Source organism: Wasmannia auropunctata, unplaced genomic scaffold (assembly GCF_000956235.1).
Source record: "Wasmannia auropunctata unplaced genomic scaffold, wasmannia.A_1.0 LD335844.1, whole genome shotgun sequence".
NCBI classification, from domain to species: Eukaryota; Metazoa; Arthropoda; class Insecta; order Hymenoptera; family Formicidae; genus Wasmannia; species Wasmannia auropunctata.
Window position 1 is genome coordinate 768,127 of NW_012027046.1, and position 19,648 is coordinate 787,774.

At 39.0% G+C, this 19,648-nt stretch overlaps 1 protein-coding gene across 1 annotated transcript in view; it reads left to right on the forward strand.

Annotated features, from left to right (window-relative positions):
* The window catches only part of LOC105455762 (hormone receptor 4-like), a 37,703-nt gene extending 20,100 nt beyond the window's left edge, over window positions 1-17,603 (forward strand). The window contains exons 3-12 of the mRNA XM_011699322.1: window positions 2,772-3,848; window positions 4,574-5,147; window positions 9,478-9,688; window positions 10,332-10,670; window positions 15,094-15,228; window positions 15,552-15,815; window positions 16,291-16,483; window positions 16,611-16,619; window positions 16,909-17,036; window positions 17,366-17,603. Coding sequence (XP_011697624.1) covers window positions 2,772-3,848; window positions 4,574-5,147; window positions 9,478-9,688; window positions 10,332-10,670; window positions 15,094-15,228; window positions 15,552-15,815; window positions 16,291-16,483; window positions 16,611-16,619; window positions 16,909-17,036; window positions 17,366-17,446 — 3,011 coding nt within the window. The 3' untranslated portion in view covers window positions 17,447-17,603. The remainder of the gene's footprint in view (window positions 1-2,771; window positions 3,849-4,573; window positions 5,148-9,477; window positions 9,689-10,331; window positions 10,671-15,093; window positions 15,229-15,551; window positions 15,816-16,290; window positions 16,484-16,610; window positions 16,620-16,908; window positions 17,037-17,365) is intronic.
* The last annotated feature ends 2,045 nt before the right edge of the window (window positions 17,604-19,648 follow it).

A 19,648-nucleotide genomic window follows, 5' to 3' on the forward strand; every position in this document is an offset into this window, starting at 1 on the left:
TATGCACACACATATACATATATATACAGAATATACAGAGATAGCACATGTAAACATATATATTTAGACTTTATCTGCTTGAAGTCATGTAGAATATTTTTATTTAATTAATTTCATACTGTGCGTGATGCAAGGCTATCCCATTACCATTGTTACCGTTGCACGTGCCATCTTCGTATATCCTTCAACACCGCGGGGTACAATGCAGCATTAAGAACGCATCGAAAGCAAACGGGTGCTTTAATGGTTCTCTCACTCAGAACCCTCTCTTCTAACTCAATTACCACTAACTTCCCCATTATAGGAAACACAACACGCGCCACATGCATTTTCCAGTAAAAGAAAATGGTTACTTTTTCTAACCAGAGTCATCAGGGGGCAACATATATGAAAATCAAATCTTTCGAAATTATCTTCACTTAGTAGGTACGTGTAAACTTTCGACCCATGATTTCGTGATTAATTACAAAAATTTCTTCTAATTTGAATATTATTAACGATATCCCAATTTTATTAATTATTATTATCTTAGTTCTATCAGAAATCATTAATTTTATATTAATATTTAATTATATATTTATTGTATATGATTATTTAATAGTTTAGTAGCAAGAAAAGCCTTTATAAGAAGCAAGAAAATTTAATGAAATGAAAAGAAATTATATAATAATTTCGATCAAATTTTTACGTTTCATTATTTTGCCTATTTTATGTTATGTGAATTAGCTCAATTAGCAATATTTTTCATGCTATAAAATCTAAAGTTAGCTTTGTATTTTTCTGCGTATTTCATTTTTTTACACATTTTATTATTATGTACGTATAAAAAATTATATTATATTATACATCCAATTTATATGATTCCATGTATCATGGAAATTCATAGTTTATTCGCTATTTAATCATTCGTTATCCAATCTACGGCTGATATTTTGAACTTTGCTCGCGTGAAAAGACTACGAGCAAGATAATTAAGCCGTAGATAAACGCGCGTGGATCAATAATGAATGTAGATTTAAATTTATCGAAGTCGCAGCACAATTGCTCGAGAGAGGCTATGAAATGCGATATGTCTTTGCAAAACTCACTAAACTTAGCAGAGTTCGAGAGAACTCATGAAGACGAGAAATCTCTGTGAGTCAAGAGCATTGTCTGTTAAGACTTTTATCTACTTTCAGACAATATATGTATTTTTATATGTAATGTACTTGTATTAACAAAAAAGATCATATTGGAGATATTTTAAGATCTGCAAATAATTAATTTAAAAATACACAGACTATTTTATAGTAGTCTATTTTATCAAAAAATATATGAAGAAATATTTAAAATATGTTAATATCTTCTCTGGTAGTAGATATTTCTCTTTGCATTCTGTCTTTAGTACTTAAAATAGTATTCCAATATTTGATTTTGATCCAGCTAGATCCAAATATTATCCAAATATTTGAAAGAGCGATTGTTTGCCAATCGCGACAGATCGTGCAGTGCTCCTGACAAATATTCTATTACAAGTGCGTACAAAATGTACCGATAACTGAACAACGTTTATCGCGCGGATATATAACTTAAAAGTATTCTATATGAAGAGAGGGTGATCATGGGCGCGGCTAACGCGAGGAGAGTACATCTCGTGTATATCGGAATCTATTATGGGAGGCGTTTTTTTTTTATGAGCAGGAGAGGAGAAACACTTCGCGCGTACACAATGCCGTATTATTGATATGGAATTGCATAACGAGCGGTTGCTTATCGAGACCAGCGTAATAACGCATGTAATAAGTTTTAAATCCGTCATCGATGCCATTTGCAATTTTAACGGCGGTTCCGTAACGATTTTCTATTAAATTATTTTATAAATGAAGTAACGATTCTAATTATTTAGTTTTTTGCTATTTAATTTTTCATCTGAGGATTACAGATGATAGCATATATTGTCATGTGAATAAACTGCACTATGAAATAATATGTAAAATTAGCTCTTTTTCTGTTTACGTCTGTTGCTTTTCTTTTATCTCTTTAAATTAAGAGGATTATTAGATTAACATAATACTGAATTGAAAGAGTTAATCCTGGAATTTGAGAACCAAATACAAATGGGAAAACATACTTTAAAAATTATAATTTAAATTTGTAAACATTTAAAGGATAAATATGGTATAAGTATCATCTAATTTTCACGTATAAGAGAATACAAGCAAATTAAATAATCTATTGAATAATCAAATTTTTGCAAATGCAATTAAATTTTTATGTTATTGTATCACTTGTAATCTCCCAAGTTTACATATTATTTATATTGAATTCTTGGATTAATAACTACATCGTACATTAAATTTATTCGTCAACTCGGAACGTCAAAGGAGTAATCAACATGCCAGTCCGGAATACCGAATACCAAGGAAGACGTCACATCATAAGCAGATGCAACACGTTATGCTCCATCTATAGCTCATTATCTCACCTTCACCCTCGGAGCTCGCGCCACCAATTAGTCGCGTATGCGACTGGTGTCGATCGGGTGTACAACGTCATTAATTTACTCCAATTCCCCGATGCCGATTCCCCTTGTCCCACTTCCGTTCCTCCGTGCGCATTCAATTTCATCAGATGTAACGCGCGCGTGAATAGCGAACGCTCGCACACCCCCCGCGTTACCATACTCGATCATGCCTCCGAGGGTAAAAGAAAAAGGAAAAAAAACTATCCCGCCGCGTTACAGACTCTCCGCAGTCCGAGTATAAACGTAAGATCAACGCCTTATTTCTCAGACTCCCCGGTATCCCTCGGATCAGCAGGCTCGCCGCAGGGGAACCCGACGACGGACGCACCTTCACCCATAAACTTTCCTGCTCCAGGGGAGAGCATGGCCGACACCTCAACCCTGTCGCCGGAGACGAACATGCCGGGCTCGCCGGGCTGCCAGGTCAGAGCGTCGAACGAGTACCTGCTGGGCAGCCCGAGTCCAGGGCCACTGCGAGGAGGAGACACCCTTCGTGGTACTGGCAGCGGTGATGGCGGAGGTGGGAAAGGAAGCGGCCAAGAGGGTCGCGACGCGGGGTGCTCGGATCGCGCGTCGCCCGACTCGGTCTTCCCGGATGCTGGTCCGATGATGAGCTTCAGGGTCGCCGATGAGCAGCAACAGCAGCATCAGCAGCATCATCAGCAGTCGCAGCAGCAGCAGCAGCAGCAGCAGCAGCAACAGCAACAACAACGCTCCGCCACCCCGATGCCGATCAAATCGTCGCCGTACTCGCCGGTTCAGGTCTCGTCGACTCCGATTGCCCAGGAGGCCTCCTCGAGGAGTGACAGCCCGGATCTGAAGGGCGACCTATCGTCCGTCCAGACCAAGGAAGAATCCGACAATTCGGTCTTTGACGGAGGTGGAGGCGGCGGTGGTGGCGGTGGAGGCGGTCGTTCGGAAGCCTCCAACCAGCTTAGTCACCGGAATAGCCCGTCATCTCAATTCAACCTGAACGTCAGTTCCGGCACAATTGGTTCGGCCGGATCGCACGGATCTCTGCAGCAGCAGCAGCAGCAGCAGCAGCAGCAGCAGCAGCAGCAGCAGCAACAACAATCACCACCGGCGCCGCCGAGGTCGCGCGCGCCCTCGGTACCACCGCACCTGCTGGCGGCTCATCATCAATTTTGGTCGCAGAATACTACTAGCGTACAGGGATTCACTACGCAGAGGCTACTCAACGGTGTTATCAGCAGCGCCGTCAGTTACGGCGGGCAGAACGCCACGACTGTCTCCACCAGCTCTGGAGGTGGCACCAGCAGCTCCAGCTGTACCAATTCCAGTGTCAGCTGTGTCACTACTGGCGCTACCACCACGGCAACGTCGGGTAAGTATTGTGACTGTTGTATTTTTTACTGTATCGAACACTTTTTACGTTACAATTATTCAACAATTTATCCTTTCACATCATTTCTTATCATTAATCATTTTTAATCGATTATTATGTCATGATGAGGCATTATTCATATAGAATTACTACTCTCTAAAAGTTAGTGGATCAGAGGAATTATCACTGATTTTAAATGTATATCATTTTCTAGTGGCATATTTATGTGATAAACAATAAGTATTTTAATATTTTTTTTATGATAATCTACTGAGTTTCACAGTCAAACAGTTATGAAAACTAAAATTCACTATCCTTCAGTGATATTCACTATATTTGAATCAGTGGATTGTCACTGAAAAAACATTGAAATACTCACTGATTATCACTTCTAAGTACCTCACTGGAAAATGATACACGCTGCAAATCAGTGGTAATTCCACTGATTCATAGAAAGTAAACATATAAAAGTACTTCTTGAGGTTCTAACATAAATTTTTTTTCCTCGATTCGTTATTTAAACCCAATAATCAGAATCTATTTTTATTCTCTTTCTCACTCTACAACTACGTGGTCACGCGACAAATATATTAGAGTATGTGCAAGAGCGAAAATAGTGAGGGAGGGGAGGATGAAAGTTTAAAGATATATACGGAAGTTAATTGTATAAAAAGATTATATAGAGAAACACACTATGGCAATCGATCGTCGATGATTCATTCCAGGCGAAGGTATGAAACCACCGACGCAAAGAGCAGCGCCAGCACCACCGCGGCCCCCGCCTACGGTGCTAATGGGCGAGATCGGCGGCGTCCGTACGATGATATGGTCGGCACCGCCGTTGGACCCGGTACCGCCACCGGCGGCATCCTGGTCGGCCACGGCTGCGGCGGCCGCCTCGTGCTCCTCGTCGGAGGAGTCGGCCGCCCAGCTGTTGCTGAACCTCGGTCAGGAGTCCAGGGGTAAACCACCCTCGTCCTCCTCCGCGGTCTCGTACTCGTCCGCCGCCGGGCCGCCGCTCAACATGGAGAGGCTGTGGGCCGGCGATCTGACGCAGCTGCCGGCCGCGCAACAGATGCAGGCGCTGAATCTCACGGCGTCCGGTTCCGCCGCGCAACCGTGGGTCAGCAACGGCGGCACCGTTATCAAATCCGAGGCGGCGTCGCAATCCATGTCGGTGGCACCGCCTGCGCCACCCTTGCCGCCCCAGGAGCACGAGGAAGACGAAACGCCTATGATATGCATGATTTGTGAGGACAAGGCGACCGGCTTGCACTACGGTATCATCACGTGCGAAGGGTGAGTGCCTTTAGCTACGCTTAACGAGATTAACCGTTTCACCGCGGTACGGACCACAGCATATTATTATTATTTCTGTATACACGAACCACTTTGCTCAAATCTCACCGTGTGCATCTTGACGTATCGTTCCTTTAACGTCTTTTATTTTGTCAACTTTGTTTTATTGAGCATATATTTCGTAATGTGTTCAGAATATTTTAGCTTCATAATTATTCCACGCGATTAATTAAGAATTGATTGAATATTGAAAGTTATATATAAATATTAAAAAATCTCATACTCTCATATATTCTCTTGAAAATATGATAGAATGTAGTAATTACGTTAATGATATCTGATACATTTTTTGGATATGTTAATTTTCTAAGCTATAATATTTTTTTTTAAATTAGTTTCTTATCAATCATCAGAAATTTATGCAAAATATTTCACAATTATTTGCATAAACTGCGCGCGTGCAGAAGACATCTTTAGATTAAATTCGCAAATTATTAACAATCCATACGAATTTAAGGAAAACAAATCAGTAGTAGTACTCCATTTGCTACAAATACCGGTACGCTTTGTTCGCGATAATTCCACCCCCGTGGCAGTAATGATGCATTCGCGCGTAGAATGCGACTGAGTCGCACTAATGAGATCGGTTAACTAGGATAGGAACTTATACGTATGTAGTCTTTCGAGTGATGCGTTGCAATCCAAGAATCGACCGATATTCGCTTAATTAGACCTAATTATACGAGTACCGAAGCTACCTGCGCAATATATAGTCGGAAACGTGGTTAGTTGGATCGCAAACGTGTGTAACCTGCCACAACCTTCGACCTTTGCCAACGTTCGAGGAAGCGCGCTTAACTGCATTTCGCTCGACAAGAAATGTCGAGTTTTGAGTAAACTGGGCCCAGAGAAGCGGCACTATCAATCTGTTTACACGAGAAAGTTCGCACGTGGGAGACGAAGATTTGTTTCTCTAATCTATCGTTACTATTTATCTTCTTGAAGTTTCATTTAACCCACTTAAATCACTCGAAGAGAACGCGAATCAAAAAGCACCTTTCTTTATCGACAAAATTCTTAAGCACAAGAGTACCAAACAATATTTTGTAATATGAATATTTTATAATTTTATTATCCTATTTTTCTGCAAAATTTTGTAATTGTTGATACTTTAAAATTAAATTAAATTAACCGCGAAAATAGAACAAAATATTATACGGATTATTGAATTCGAATTTAATTTGCCAAATATAAAATTTAAAAAAATTCTAAAGAATTAAAAGATCTAATTTAGAAGAAGAACAAAATTAAAAAGAATACTTGTGAAGTGCTTCATTTGTGTTTCGTTGATAATAGAAAAGAAATTTATTAATTTTTTTATATAAATTAAATAATGTACTCCATATTTATTCTAAATGTCATATGCAATACTTTCTTTCTTGTTTTGCGTTTTAATTTTAAATTTTAGAATATCAACAATATATTTGCATATTTCGAGTTATATACGCTCCATCCTTTATTTGCAATGTACGAACTTTTTTTACTTTATCAATCGCAATCAACGTTTAAAATCAACTGTCCAAATAAAATAGTCTGTCAAGTGAATATCAAGGTATATTAATTTTTCTGCGAACACGTCCATAATTTGTAACTTAGACGAGATTAAAAATTAACTGGTAATCTCATAATTTTTTCGTCCCGTTCTCAGAACGGAGCAATATCTACGCGAGGCGAGGGAATACTTGTTGCGTCTACATTGTTGCGTGTACTCGGATGACTTCTTGAACAACACTTTTGATTAGTCCGTAAAATTACCACGGAGTATCGTTACTTCTCCGCTCGTCCTTGTCCAACTTTGTTGTCTCGAACAAGCAAGTGGATTAGACGAGAAAAGTCTGCGACAAGTTTTTCCCTCGTACCCACGGCACTCGTAATTCTGTGCAGATGAATCCTTGATTCAACCTCACTATTTTCGCGCTGTCTAGAGAGACGCTTCTTATGATAAACAATTCGACTCGTAAAAATAGCTCTCAGCAACAAGAGACGACAGAAATAGATTTTATATTTTAAAAAAGAACATATAGATGATTAATTTTTCATATTTTTAAAAATATTAATCAGACTTTCTAATCATGTATTTCTTATTTTTTGGAACTTATTAAATAATATAAAATTTTGTAGATTATCATTTCGATTACACCTACATATTTCTGCTAATATATAATTTATTTATTTCTATTTATTTCTATTTATTTCTATTTATTTCTATTTATCTTCAATTATAACTTTTGGTTAAATCATTGAATATTTATCCAATTTATGTGCTTTTTTATAACTAATCGATTTATATCGATTGTTAACAAATTAGGTTCATATGTAAATCCGTCTAAACGTCAAAATATTTTTATAAAGTATAAATTATGTGTCTAATTACATATTAAACACAATATCATATTTTATCGTTAAAAAATCTAAGATTTGAAAACAAATTATTATCGATATACATATTAATACGATACACAAACGAGATAAGAAAAACAATAAAAAATTTATCGGACAGATAAATAAGATAAATTAAGATAATAGATAAGAAATCTGATCTTCACAAATTAAAAATATAATTTGATCATATCTGTTTATTTTATCACACCTTCGTCAAACATTTTAAATTAAAGACTCATATTTTGTGAAAGTTATAAAAATGATAAATTCTTATTGTTTTTCTTACATTCGTATATAATCCCAATAAATAATCCCAAACTTTATTTGTCACGTCTAAATTTGTAAATGCATTTCGTGTAAAATTTAAATAATTTTTATAAATTTAACTTATGGATTAGCTGTTTTTGTGGATTATCTCTATCGTGTCGAAATTCCACGTAACAAATTAAAAAGTAATTAAGAAGAAATTTGAACTCACTGAACGAATCGAGCGTTGCAGCAAGCAGCAGTTATCCTTTCCCGAGATTAAATGGTGCAGCCAGCCTTCACTCCTCGACATTCGATGCTCTTCGATACCATTCTTATACGATTGTCAATTTACACTTTTTATGTTTTTGAATAACATTCGCACGGCTCGGATCACAATTGACGAATACACGGAATAATGCGACACACATCGTTGTTTAATCGGCATTATTAGTATCAACAGCGATTAATATCGATTTCGAATATTACGAGACGCGTAAAGTAACCTAACCGCAATTAAGTCAATCAACACACGACGATCGGATCATTCGGCACTCCCGAATGCACTCCCGAGAACTCGAAACACGGCACATTCACGTTCTTCGAATACCGACGACCCGGCGCGACACGTTATCGTATTGTACCGAAATCTGAGAATTGCGAAGTCGCGACGCAAAACAATCGCTGATGGATGCATACTCCAAATTCGATTTGCCCGTGATCTGCGTGCAGTTATGTATGTGTGCACATAAACATACCAAGGACGCGACGCCGCGCCGTCAATCATGGCGGAGGCGCTAGCGTCCTAGCGTTACGTTACGCACGTACGCGATATCTGTCTCGATTGATTCGTCACGGCGATCGCTCTTTGACGCCGCTCTCGATGCCATTCTCGACGATTCGGATGCCGAATGACACTCGTCGGACGCTCGTCGGACAACGCCGGCGAGATATGCACGAGCATACGCGAGTCGCACACGTATCAGAACCTAAGATCCTTCCGAGCGCAAGATCGATGGACACCCGCTGGGCCGGGAAGGGACGAACGTCGTTGCGATTATCGGAGTAATGTTCGCCGCGGAGTAATGGAGTCGAATTGATGCACGCCGAAACGATCGTTCGCTAGAATCGGTACGATCCCGGAGCTCACTCGTACGGCGTAATTCGCTCCGGGCAGGCGAGAAACCCACAAAGTGGTCGCGGAATCGGCTATCGCACGCGCAACGGCGGTGGCGTCCAACGCGAACTGATCGCCGGTCATGCACTCGCACTGCCGCGGTCAAATTCTGGCGGCTAACTTCGCGCGGTAGGTCCAGGGGTGTTCGCAGAATTTTTTCTAGAGGGGGACATGATCCAAATTTGTAGAATTTATATACATATAATTTCAAATTTATACACCTCTTATATGTACTTTAACTTTCTCACGTATTTGACAGTATATTTATTGTTAGTAAAAATGGGAGAGCAAATTCTGAATTTTTTGTACATGGAAAGAACAATTTTGGTGGATCTCCAGATCAGAAAATAATTTTTGTTAATATAAACTGCCTTAATGCAACATTTTCTATGAAAATTTTATAAAAACATTTCCTATCTTCTTTCCAGTCGATCGCAAGTTACAAGAATTCGATTGATTTTGTAGGTGTAAAGGCTTCTTCAAGAGGACCGTGCAAAATAGACGGGTGTACACGTGCGTGGCTGAGGGAGGCTGCGAAATTACGAAGGCGCAGAGGAACAGGTGTCAGTACTGTCGGTTTAAGAAATGCATCGAACAGGGTATGGTCCTGCAGGCGGTTCGGGAAGACCGGATGCCTGGAGGAAGGAATTCCGGTGCAGTGTACAACCTTTACAAGGTACGCATCGAACTAAGGTTTCAAAAATAAAATTATTATCAGGAGACGCGACAGCGTCTCCGGCCAAGTATATATTTTTTCGTTACGTCGTTACATTTTTTCACGAGACGCGTTCTTTATCGGACGAATAACACTTTTGTGTATAAATAAATTATTATTCCTTTTAAATATATTGACAAATGCCTATTTTGGGCAAGAATACACTGTTAAATCTTAAATAAGTGTCAAATTTAACCTTATTTAAATCGCCACTGCTCCTACTTAACAAATAGTTATTTTTAATTAAAACAACGAAGTTAAATAATTGAAACGGTTCCAATTTAACCCAAATTTGGGTTAAATTCCATTGTTTTGTTTAAAAATAAAACTATATCGTTTTAGCTAAAAATAATCATATATTAAGTAGGCGCAGTGGCGACTTAAATAGGGTTAAATTTGACACTATAGATTTAACAGTGTATACATTTTTTTCATAATAAATTTATGCTGTAATTTACGTTATCGCAATAAATGCTAGGCAAGCGATATAATACTCGCTCCAATAATATTCGCGTAAGTCGGACTGAAGAACACCTAAAAAATTAATCGACGAATCGGCTGCAACTGATCGTTGAAAGAGATCGCCTTTGTTGATCGGCCGCAGGTGAAGTACAAGAAACACAAGAAGAGCAACAAGACGGGCGGCGTCGGCGGCGGTATGGGTGGCGGCGGTAACGTCGGTGGTGTAAACGGCTCGGGTACCAAGGGTGCCATGGGCACGACGATGCTGGACAAGCACATGGCCGCGGCCGCGGCCGCCCATCACAGCCAGCAGCAGCAGCAGCACGCTCAACTGGCCGGTAGTTTCCTTCATCATCACAAAATCTCATCAGGCGATCCACTCAGCTCGCCGCCCACCCCTAGCCACCCGAGCCACCCCGCGCATTCGGGCCACCTCGTCAACGGGACTATCCTCAAGACGGCGCTTACCAATCCTTCCGAAGTGAGTGTATATATATCTTCTTCGTCGTTCTTAAAATATAATGAATTTTAAAGTCCTTTGAAGTGATCTTGCATTTTTTTAATACGCGATCATTTCCGACATCCAGAATTGTTCGAGACAAGAGAAGAATTAAGTTATACGAACATGCCAAGTGTGCACTCGGTCTTTCTTCGTGAAAATTTTAAGAAATCTTTTTAATAGGTACTTAACGTCAAGTATATATATCCTGACAATATAAAATTCAAAGGAATGAGATTCATTTAACTTTAAATGTACAATGAAATTTCCTTATTTAATCGCGCGTTTTTATGCTACAGTAATCTTCTCTGAAAGATCGCTCATTTCTAATCGCTTGTATATACAGAATTATTGCCTGGAGATTCCAATTAAGAATCCAATTGACTTGATATCGAGCGGAACCTATTGATAGAAATCTACCGCAATTAAAGTCACGAATGTCCGTAGTTCCTCGCAGATTTGGAACGTTATACTCTATAATATTTCAGGCCAAAAATTCGTTCGTCCAATGCATTCAAACGTTTTATTTATCGCGGACGATCGCCGGGGCTGAATCATGCAAATCCACCTTCAAACGTGAGAAATTTCGTTAAAGCGGGATCGCGCGATTCATCTACTTCCGCGTGTCTCGCCGCGAAACGGAATCGTCGGAGAACTAGTTTCGTTACGACAGAGTGCATCGCGCGCGCCCGTTATATAGCTTTTACTCATTTCACCCTTAATTATTCGAGCGTTACGCAAGGCAAACGTCGTCAGCGACGTAATGTAGATTAATCTCAGCCGCCGCGAGATTTATGTATATTACCCGACGGTGATGTGCGTGTGAGATATCCGCGGAAACTTTCTAAAAGTCGGTCCGATCGAATTGCATGATTATACGACATGAAAGTTCGCCATTAATACGAGAAACACAAGCGGGGATTTTTACGTTATTCTTGCTCGCACGATCGAAGATGAGATCGACGATACAAGATCAACGTCCGCGTGCGTCTTCGATCGAAGGATCAGCGCCTTGTTTGCGATTCACGTGGTTTACACGACGTATAGCCCTGGTTAGAAATCGAGCGTGGGTCAACAAAAGTTGACTCCTCGGCAGGGGAATCCGGTGCTCTGGGATGAGAATGTCCCGCAGGCATCTTCGCTTTCACTTTCGAAGCAGCTGCGGTTGCGACGACGCAAGATCGCCAAATCTTCGCGAATGATGATTATTCGTTCCGGTGATTCAATCTCCTGCACAGCTTCTCATTTATATTTTTCGATCGATTTATTTTTTATTAGTTAGAAAAAATAGTTTATTTTTGAGCACCACTATTCTCTCTCATATTTTCTTAACATTCAGCATCAAATATATAGTTGGCCATGTTAAAACTAATATTTTAATAAATTGCTGTAAACCAAGAGTAAATTTCTTTGTTTATTTGCAGTGTTGATTTAAATAATTGTTTAGATTTATTCTATTAGCAATAAATTTAAATGTATATGAAGCAAGTGCGTTGAGTGTGTACGCGTTCGACACTTGCGATTCGCATTCAATATCCTTACCTGGGAAAATAGAGATCAGACCACTTTGATGAAGTCAGAATTGCATCATCGATATCTATGACGAACCTGTTATGCTCGCAAAAGGAATCTTGGATCAATCATCGCGGAGCATAACGCACTTTGTTGTTCCTGACGTACAGAAACAAAGAAATGACAGATTGTATCCGATACTTGTTAATTAAGCAAGCTACTGGTTTTACGCTACCCTTTCATGAACCAGAAAGCAATTAACGTCACAGAGATATTTATAAATGGAAACGGTAACTTCTAAAGAGGAAAAAAAGAAATCGATTTATCGTTACTGAGAGGACGATAATTTCGATAACGTCAAACCTTTACTATAAACTTAAAAAGCGTGCAGTCTGATATTAAAGGACGAATGATAATTAAAAACTATAATGTAGTGTCATATATACATAGATTCATATCTTTTCAAAATTTAACTGCAATTATAATCTGAAAAAGGTATAAATTTAATAATCATTTATTTTATAGTCATTGCTTTTACCTTGTATTAAAAAATTCAAAGTATTTTGATACGAATCGTCGAGTGACGATGGAAATACACGAAGCAAATAGCAAATTCGGCGTGCGTCGATCGGTTTCCTTCGCACCGATCCTGGAATGAATGAACTCCCCGTCGCAATTTCACTTTCTTACGACTTGGCTTGCGCAAGCCTCAAGGTTTCCCACATTACGAAAGCCGATAGACAGAACGAACGAGTAGCATGCGTTCGCGAGAATTGACTATGATCGTCGTCGCACTTTTTGTGTTCATCTACACTCCTTGTATAATAAGAGATACTTACATAACGTGCGAAGTCATACGTCTTTGCGAAGCAATGTTTCCCGACGCTATGTAATTTTGTGCACACAACGTAAGCAAATTTTTCATGATGAGTAATCGATTAAATATGTTATATAATGGAAAATTATTTGCTGAAATCATTTGGAAGCCATTTATTTGTATATATACAGGTAAACTATAAAAAAAGATACGCGGATATAAATTCAAAACTAAATCTACTTTCAATAAAATAAATTTTTTATATATTTTCGATATACTCAAAATGCGAACGAATTGCATTCTATAACTTTCTCAAGTGGAACGATCAGCGGGAGGAGTGGAAAAATATGAGCGTTACGTCGGATCAGATGAGCAAACGAGGGGGAACTGCCGCGATCGTTGAAATGGCCCGGTAGAGGCCATTGTCAAAAGTGAAACCGATGCCTCTAAAACCGCATAAATATTGACCGCGGAGCTGTGCTCCATTAAAGAGGTCACTTTCGAGCCGCGGCCGAGTCATCGTACGTGAGATGCACAGCAAAACCACATCTTCGAAATGAATTTCGTGTAAGATAGGAAAAAGTCACAAATTCGACAGAAATCGCTTTCTTTGAAACGAGGAATATTCAGTTTTTATAGTCACGAAAGTAACATGAAAATAAATATTTTGATTATTTACTTAATTCCAATTGAATTGAAAATTTAACGCTTATCTTTATCATCGGAAGACATTCTGCACATAAATTCTTTATGACATTATTTTTACTTAAATTCATATTTATGAATATTCTATATAAATATTTAGAAAGCTTTTAGAAAGAATTATTTATTATACTTATTGAATTTTAATAAATATCGTACATATAATTCTTATCTTAATCTAAAAAAAGATTAAGCGTTGTTATAAGATAATTTTACCAAAGATTGAAATTATAAGGTATAAAAACCTTTGAACATGATCCATAGTCTCAGAGTTATTCGTCTACATCTCTCACACGCGTGTCATTTTACTTCAACTTCGCTAATGATTACTATAAAAAAAAAAATTATCAAACAGAAATAAAATTTGTCATTTATGCATAATATGTTTCTGAGATCAAAATCAAATTTTCTGAATCAGCCGCACACAGTTGAGCTACATCAATGATTTTTACTGATATCTACTAGATGTTAAAATAACATCGGATACCCTTTTATCAGCGCACACATACACATAACGAAGTCGTCATTCGTCATCGTCGCTGCGTGAAAACGTCGTGGTGAACGACAACACCGACGACGCAGGCAGGGACAATAGAAAATCAGCGGCAGCCGGTGCCAAGGACGGGCAGTTCTCCGACGGTTTCGTAACTCGTGAAAGTCTGCACGGGGGACAGTGACCTCACCCTCCCTCTCCCTCTCGCGCTTCCTCTCCTCCGACACCTCCTGTGTATATCTCCTCCCTTGTCTCCCCCGCGAAACTACCGTCCCTTCCTCATGTCGTGCGCCTTCAGCTGCAAACGCGTCCCACGGTTCTCCACGAGATAGTCTCGCTTATGCATGGATCTTATCCGACAAAGCGACCAGCTTTCCCCGAAGTCAGAATGGAAACCGACTTGGTGGGCTTCCTCCGCGCTTTCTTTTTCTTTTCCTCTTTCTCTTTCTATCTCGCTCGCGTGCACTCCGTGCCCGACCCCGAGGAAATGTTTCGAGGTCCGAAAGGTCAGTGAAAGGCTGAATCCTACCGGTTGGACGCGCGGCCGCCGAACTCGGATTGCGAACTCGCGACGACGACGACGGAGAGGAAATGCCGGCGAGATCGTAATTAACGCGCGGATCTACTCAAAATAACTTTTTCGCGTCGTGAAAAAAGTTTCAAGGTCGCGTAAACGAGATTGAAAGCCCGGGCAAGAGATAATATAGCTGATAAAAATTAATCCAGGGGAATGAACGATATTAATGTATGCAACATCTGAGAGAACTGGTTTCAATTAGCATTCTAAAATTTTTAAAAAATACAAGAAGTGCATTACCTTGATAAAGAAAAACTCGATAGAAACGTGAATAGATTTTACATGTTAACGACCTGTGTTTAAGGTGGTGCATTTACGACAAAGGCTAGACAATGCAGTAAGCAGTTCGAGGGATCGAGTATTTCCTCTGGACGCAACCTTAACCATGATTCAAACCCTTATAGACTGCGACGAGTTCCAAGATATCGCCACGTTGAGGGTACGTGAATGTCATACTTTTACAGTAAAACGTGCACAATTGTTTTAAAAATTCAAGGCAACAGTCATATATTAATATAATTTTTTTCACAAAAGAATATATATTATTCTATGTGCAACATATAAGTTTAATTAATGAAAATTATTTAGCTAGCTTAATCAACGTTTATTTTTATAAACAATAACAATATTATCAGTGAATAATTATTTCTCCAAACTGATCCGTTTGAATAAGACATTATCTAATTAGAAAAATAAAAGTATACAATAGTTAATCCTCAAATGAACAATCGCGCTCCAAAATTTGCACCGTTCGCGTTGCAGAACTTGGACGAGCTGCTGGACCATAATTCAGACTTAAGTGACAAGCTGTGTCAGATAGGAGACAGTATAGTGTACAAGTTGGTGCAGTGGACCAAAAGGTTACCGTTTTACCTTGAGCTGCCGGTCGAAGTTCACACAAGGCTGCTCACCCACAAGTGGCATGAACTTCTTGTGCTGACTACGTCTGCTTACCAAGCGATGCACGGTCAGCACAGGTTAACAAATGTCACTACTGACGGGACGGGTGCAGACTTTGTGCAAGAAGTAATTACGTTTTACTATAATTTATAATTTATAAACGTTTTACTATAATTTATAAACGTATACATTACATAAATATAATATCGTGAGGGCAAACAAGTTTCCTTTACGATACTACTCGGCACATATCTTGCAAAAGTTATAACAATAATTTTATCATCTTTTACAATCAATTCCTGAAAGAAATTTAAAAAAAAAATCAGGATTCTATAATAGAATCTTTTGCTTTATTAATTTTGTTTACACGAAAGTTTGATTAGAGGCAATCCGTACACGATAATTTCGACGATAAAGTATTTTTTAGTATCGTCAATTCATCTACATGATATAATGTTAATGTTGCCACTAATAACATGGATTAATTTTTATTAATGTTAACACTTTACGTATATATTTATGACACAACGTATGTTTTTATTTGAAGAATTTATAAATATGACGAATAATGGACCTGTTTTAATATAATTTTCATAAACAGGTAACGAACAACATGTATACGTTGCAAAGGTGCCTAACCAGCATGATGGGTCGGCCGATAACCATGGACCAATTGCGGCAAGACGTAGGGCTCATGGTGGAAAAAATCACATATGTCACGCTAATGTTCAGGCGGGTGAGGCTACGGATGGAGGAGTATGTCTGTCTAAAAGTAATCACTATGCTCTCACAAGGTAGGTACTTTTACCGACTCCGCCATTCCGCGTCCGTCATTATCGCGTCGAGTTAACTTCCTCGGTATGATATACGAGCGATAGATAATAATATAAACTTATCTTCTTCCCAACGCTACAATTGAAGATACAAAATGTAAGTTCAAGATATACTTTCTAAAAATGTCCGTGCACGCATGCGTTTTCCCACGAGTAGACCCTGATGTACGCTTTTTATTTAAAAAGATTTCAATTAAACTTGATTTCTTAAATAAATTCTCGTCCGATATATGTAGATAAAATCTATCTATGAAAAAAATATATAAACCAAGAATATATAGAACATTTCATCAATTGTAATTATAACGATTTGACGCCTTGAATTTTTTTTTAAATTAATATCATGTACAAATACATCTCAACTGATCTCGCTTTGTCTTTCTTAGCACGAGGAAGTACACTGGAATTAGAACAGATACAAGAACGGTACATGAGCTGTCTGCGAAGTTTTGTCGAGCACAGCGCTCCTCAGCAGCCGAGTCGATTTCATGATCTTCTTGTCAGACTGCCCGAAGTAAGTTAAAAATAAATAAATAAATAAATATACCGAATGTGAGAAAAATTTTTGAAAGAAACGAATAAATTAACATATTTATCATTAATATGTAATTCAAATTATTGAACATTTGATTGAATCTAAATACCAAGCAAATTGTACGTGAAGAAGCGCGAACAGTGAATAAAAATTTGTATTTATTCGCTTGATTTAGATCCGGCTTAAGAGGCATTCATTTAAATCTAGCGATAGTAATTTTAATTCGAATTGTTTTCGTTTCGCGCAGAATACAATTTTCATTAAACGACTTCGTTTTTAAGTAGAGAATCCGTCTGCTTGAATTACAGGTACAATCGGCGGCGACTTTACTACTTGAGAGTAAAATGTTCTACGTTCCTTTCCTATTGAACTCAGCAATTCAAAGATAGTAAATAAACAAAGTGACGATAAACGAAGCTGAATACCTATATACATACTATACATACGTTATAAATATATACACAGAAAAAAAGTAAAAGAACCGAACAAACAGGCAAGCTAACAAACGAATAGATAAAAAACAGAGAGAAAAAGAGTCCAATGAGAGAGAAAGAGAGACGACTCGAGCCGAATGGGGAAAGGCTTTGTTTGCGTATGTATAATAAATATATAAAAGTATATATATATACATATAAATAATATAAATAATATAATTGTGTGTGTTCGTTGCGTTGTACAAACGAAGGAGGGCGGAAAGGAGGAATCGTTCGAGCGAAAAGAAACGAAAAGAACACAAATGGACGATAGAAAGTAACCCACGTCAGGAACAGCGAATGAAGGATTAGAAAACAGAGAAGGAGGAACGATTTTAAATAAAATATTAAAGAAAGAGCATACATATAATATGTGTTATATGTGTAAATAATACATATTACATATATGCGCGTATATAAAAGTTAGAGGAGCGAGAGAGTGAGAGTGAGAGAGGGAGAGAAAGGGAGGGAGAGAAAGAAAGCGCGCCACCTCGAGATGGGCAATCAATCGAGGTGGGAACTGAACTTTTTTATCGAAACTAAAAGACTATAATAATATATTTCTGTACGCAAACACGTACCGCGCAACTACGTCATTGTGTGTTCACATTGCATAATCCGATCGATAAAATAAGACTCTCGTTACGTACCGCTCACCGTAGGCCACCTACTACTATTACTACTACTACTACTACTACTACTACTGCTACTATTACCGCCACTTTCTACTATTACCGCTCTCGAAGCTAAGAGAGAAAAAAAAAGAAGATGTAAAACAGCAGCAGACACCACGAAACGACTGACTGAAGGATCAATAGTCCGGATTGATCGACTGACTGATGATCGACGACAGGTTTCTCGTCATCCCCGTAGCTCGGCATGGTATCATCGCGAGCTACGATCAAATTTTATCAATACGCGTCCAAACACACACACATACACGCGCGCGCACGCGCGCGTATCACACATTTTCTAAATATCTGCCACAAAACCTCGCTGCGACGTATCGACGTGATTTTCTCCTCGCGATTGCCGTTCGCCACCACGTGCGAAATGTTACGACGTACGTAAAGAGTGTGATACTATCGTAAATATGAATTACTAACTCTCTTCTCTCGCGCTTACCACCCGCGCACCATCGGCAGAGAGGGCCCCGTTACGAACCCTCGCGGGATTATCGATCACGTAATTCTAGATCCGCCAGGAAGAGTGGAAAGGTGAAAAGGTGCAAAGACTTTCACCTGGAATCTGCCGAATCGGCGCGGAAGCAACGAGTTGGACGAGATTCGCGAGAGATTCGCGAGGATGAGGGGGCGAAAGAGGTGGCGAGCGCTTCGCCGATTGAGCGTCCGGATAACGTGATAACCGCGAGAAGAGGAGTCAGCGCGAAGGGAAACGTAACTGCACGTAAGAGCTCCGGTGTATCACGCCGTCCGTGTCTCACCGTGCGCATCCGGACGCGAGATATTTTTTACGTACGTATATTTCACGACGATTTTCTCAACATCGAGTCTTGGTCGTTATTGTCGTCGTCGTCGTCGTCGTCGTCGTGTCGTCGTCGTCGTCGTCGTCGCCGCCGCCGCCGCCGTCGTAGCCGTCATCATTCAACACTCCGCAAGCAACGGTCCAAGCGCGCAACGTAAAAGACTATATTTACTCTATTGTAGTACCGGTTCGTTCATTTATGCCTTCGACGCGACTTTTACCGCGCGACCACACGCATCAATCATCAGTCCTAGGATCTCTCTTGCTTGCGTCGCGCGTTCTTCGGACGATTCTCCAACTTCCATTCGTGACTCTTGAAGGCCGTTTTTTCAAGCCAACTTTCTACTTATTTTAATGTACCAGCTGTAACATAGAGTGATTTTCATAAAGACGACTGAAACTTTTAATTAAGGCTCGTAAGAACAAAAAAATCTATATATAGATTTGACGAAAAAGTTTCATTATTATTAATGAAAATGAAATTACAATTTTAAAAATGTGAAAACACAAGAAATTATTAATTGAGTTAGATATAGATGTTTATATAAAGACTCTATTTTCTCTATTTTTTAGCTATTATATATAATCGTTGTATAAATGTAATTTTTGAATTATTTGGTGAATTCTAGTCGG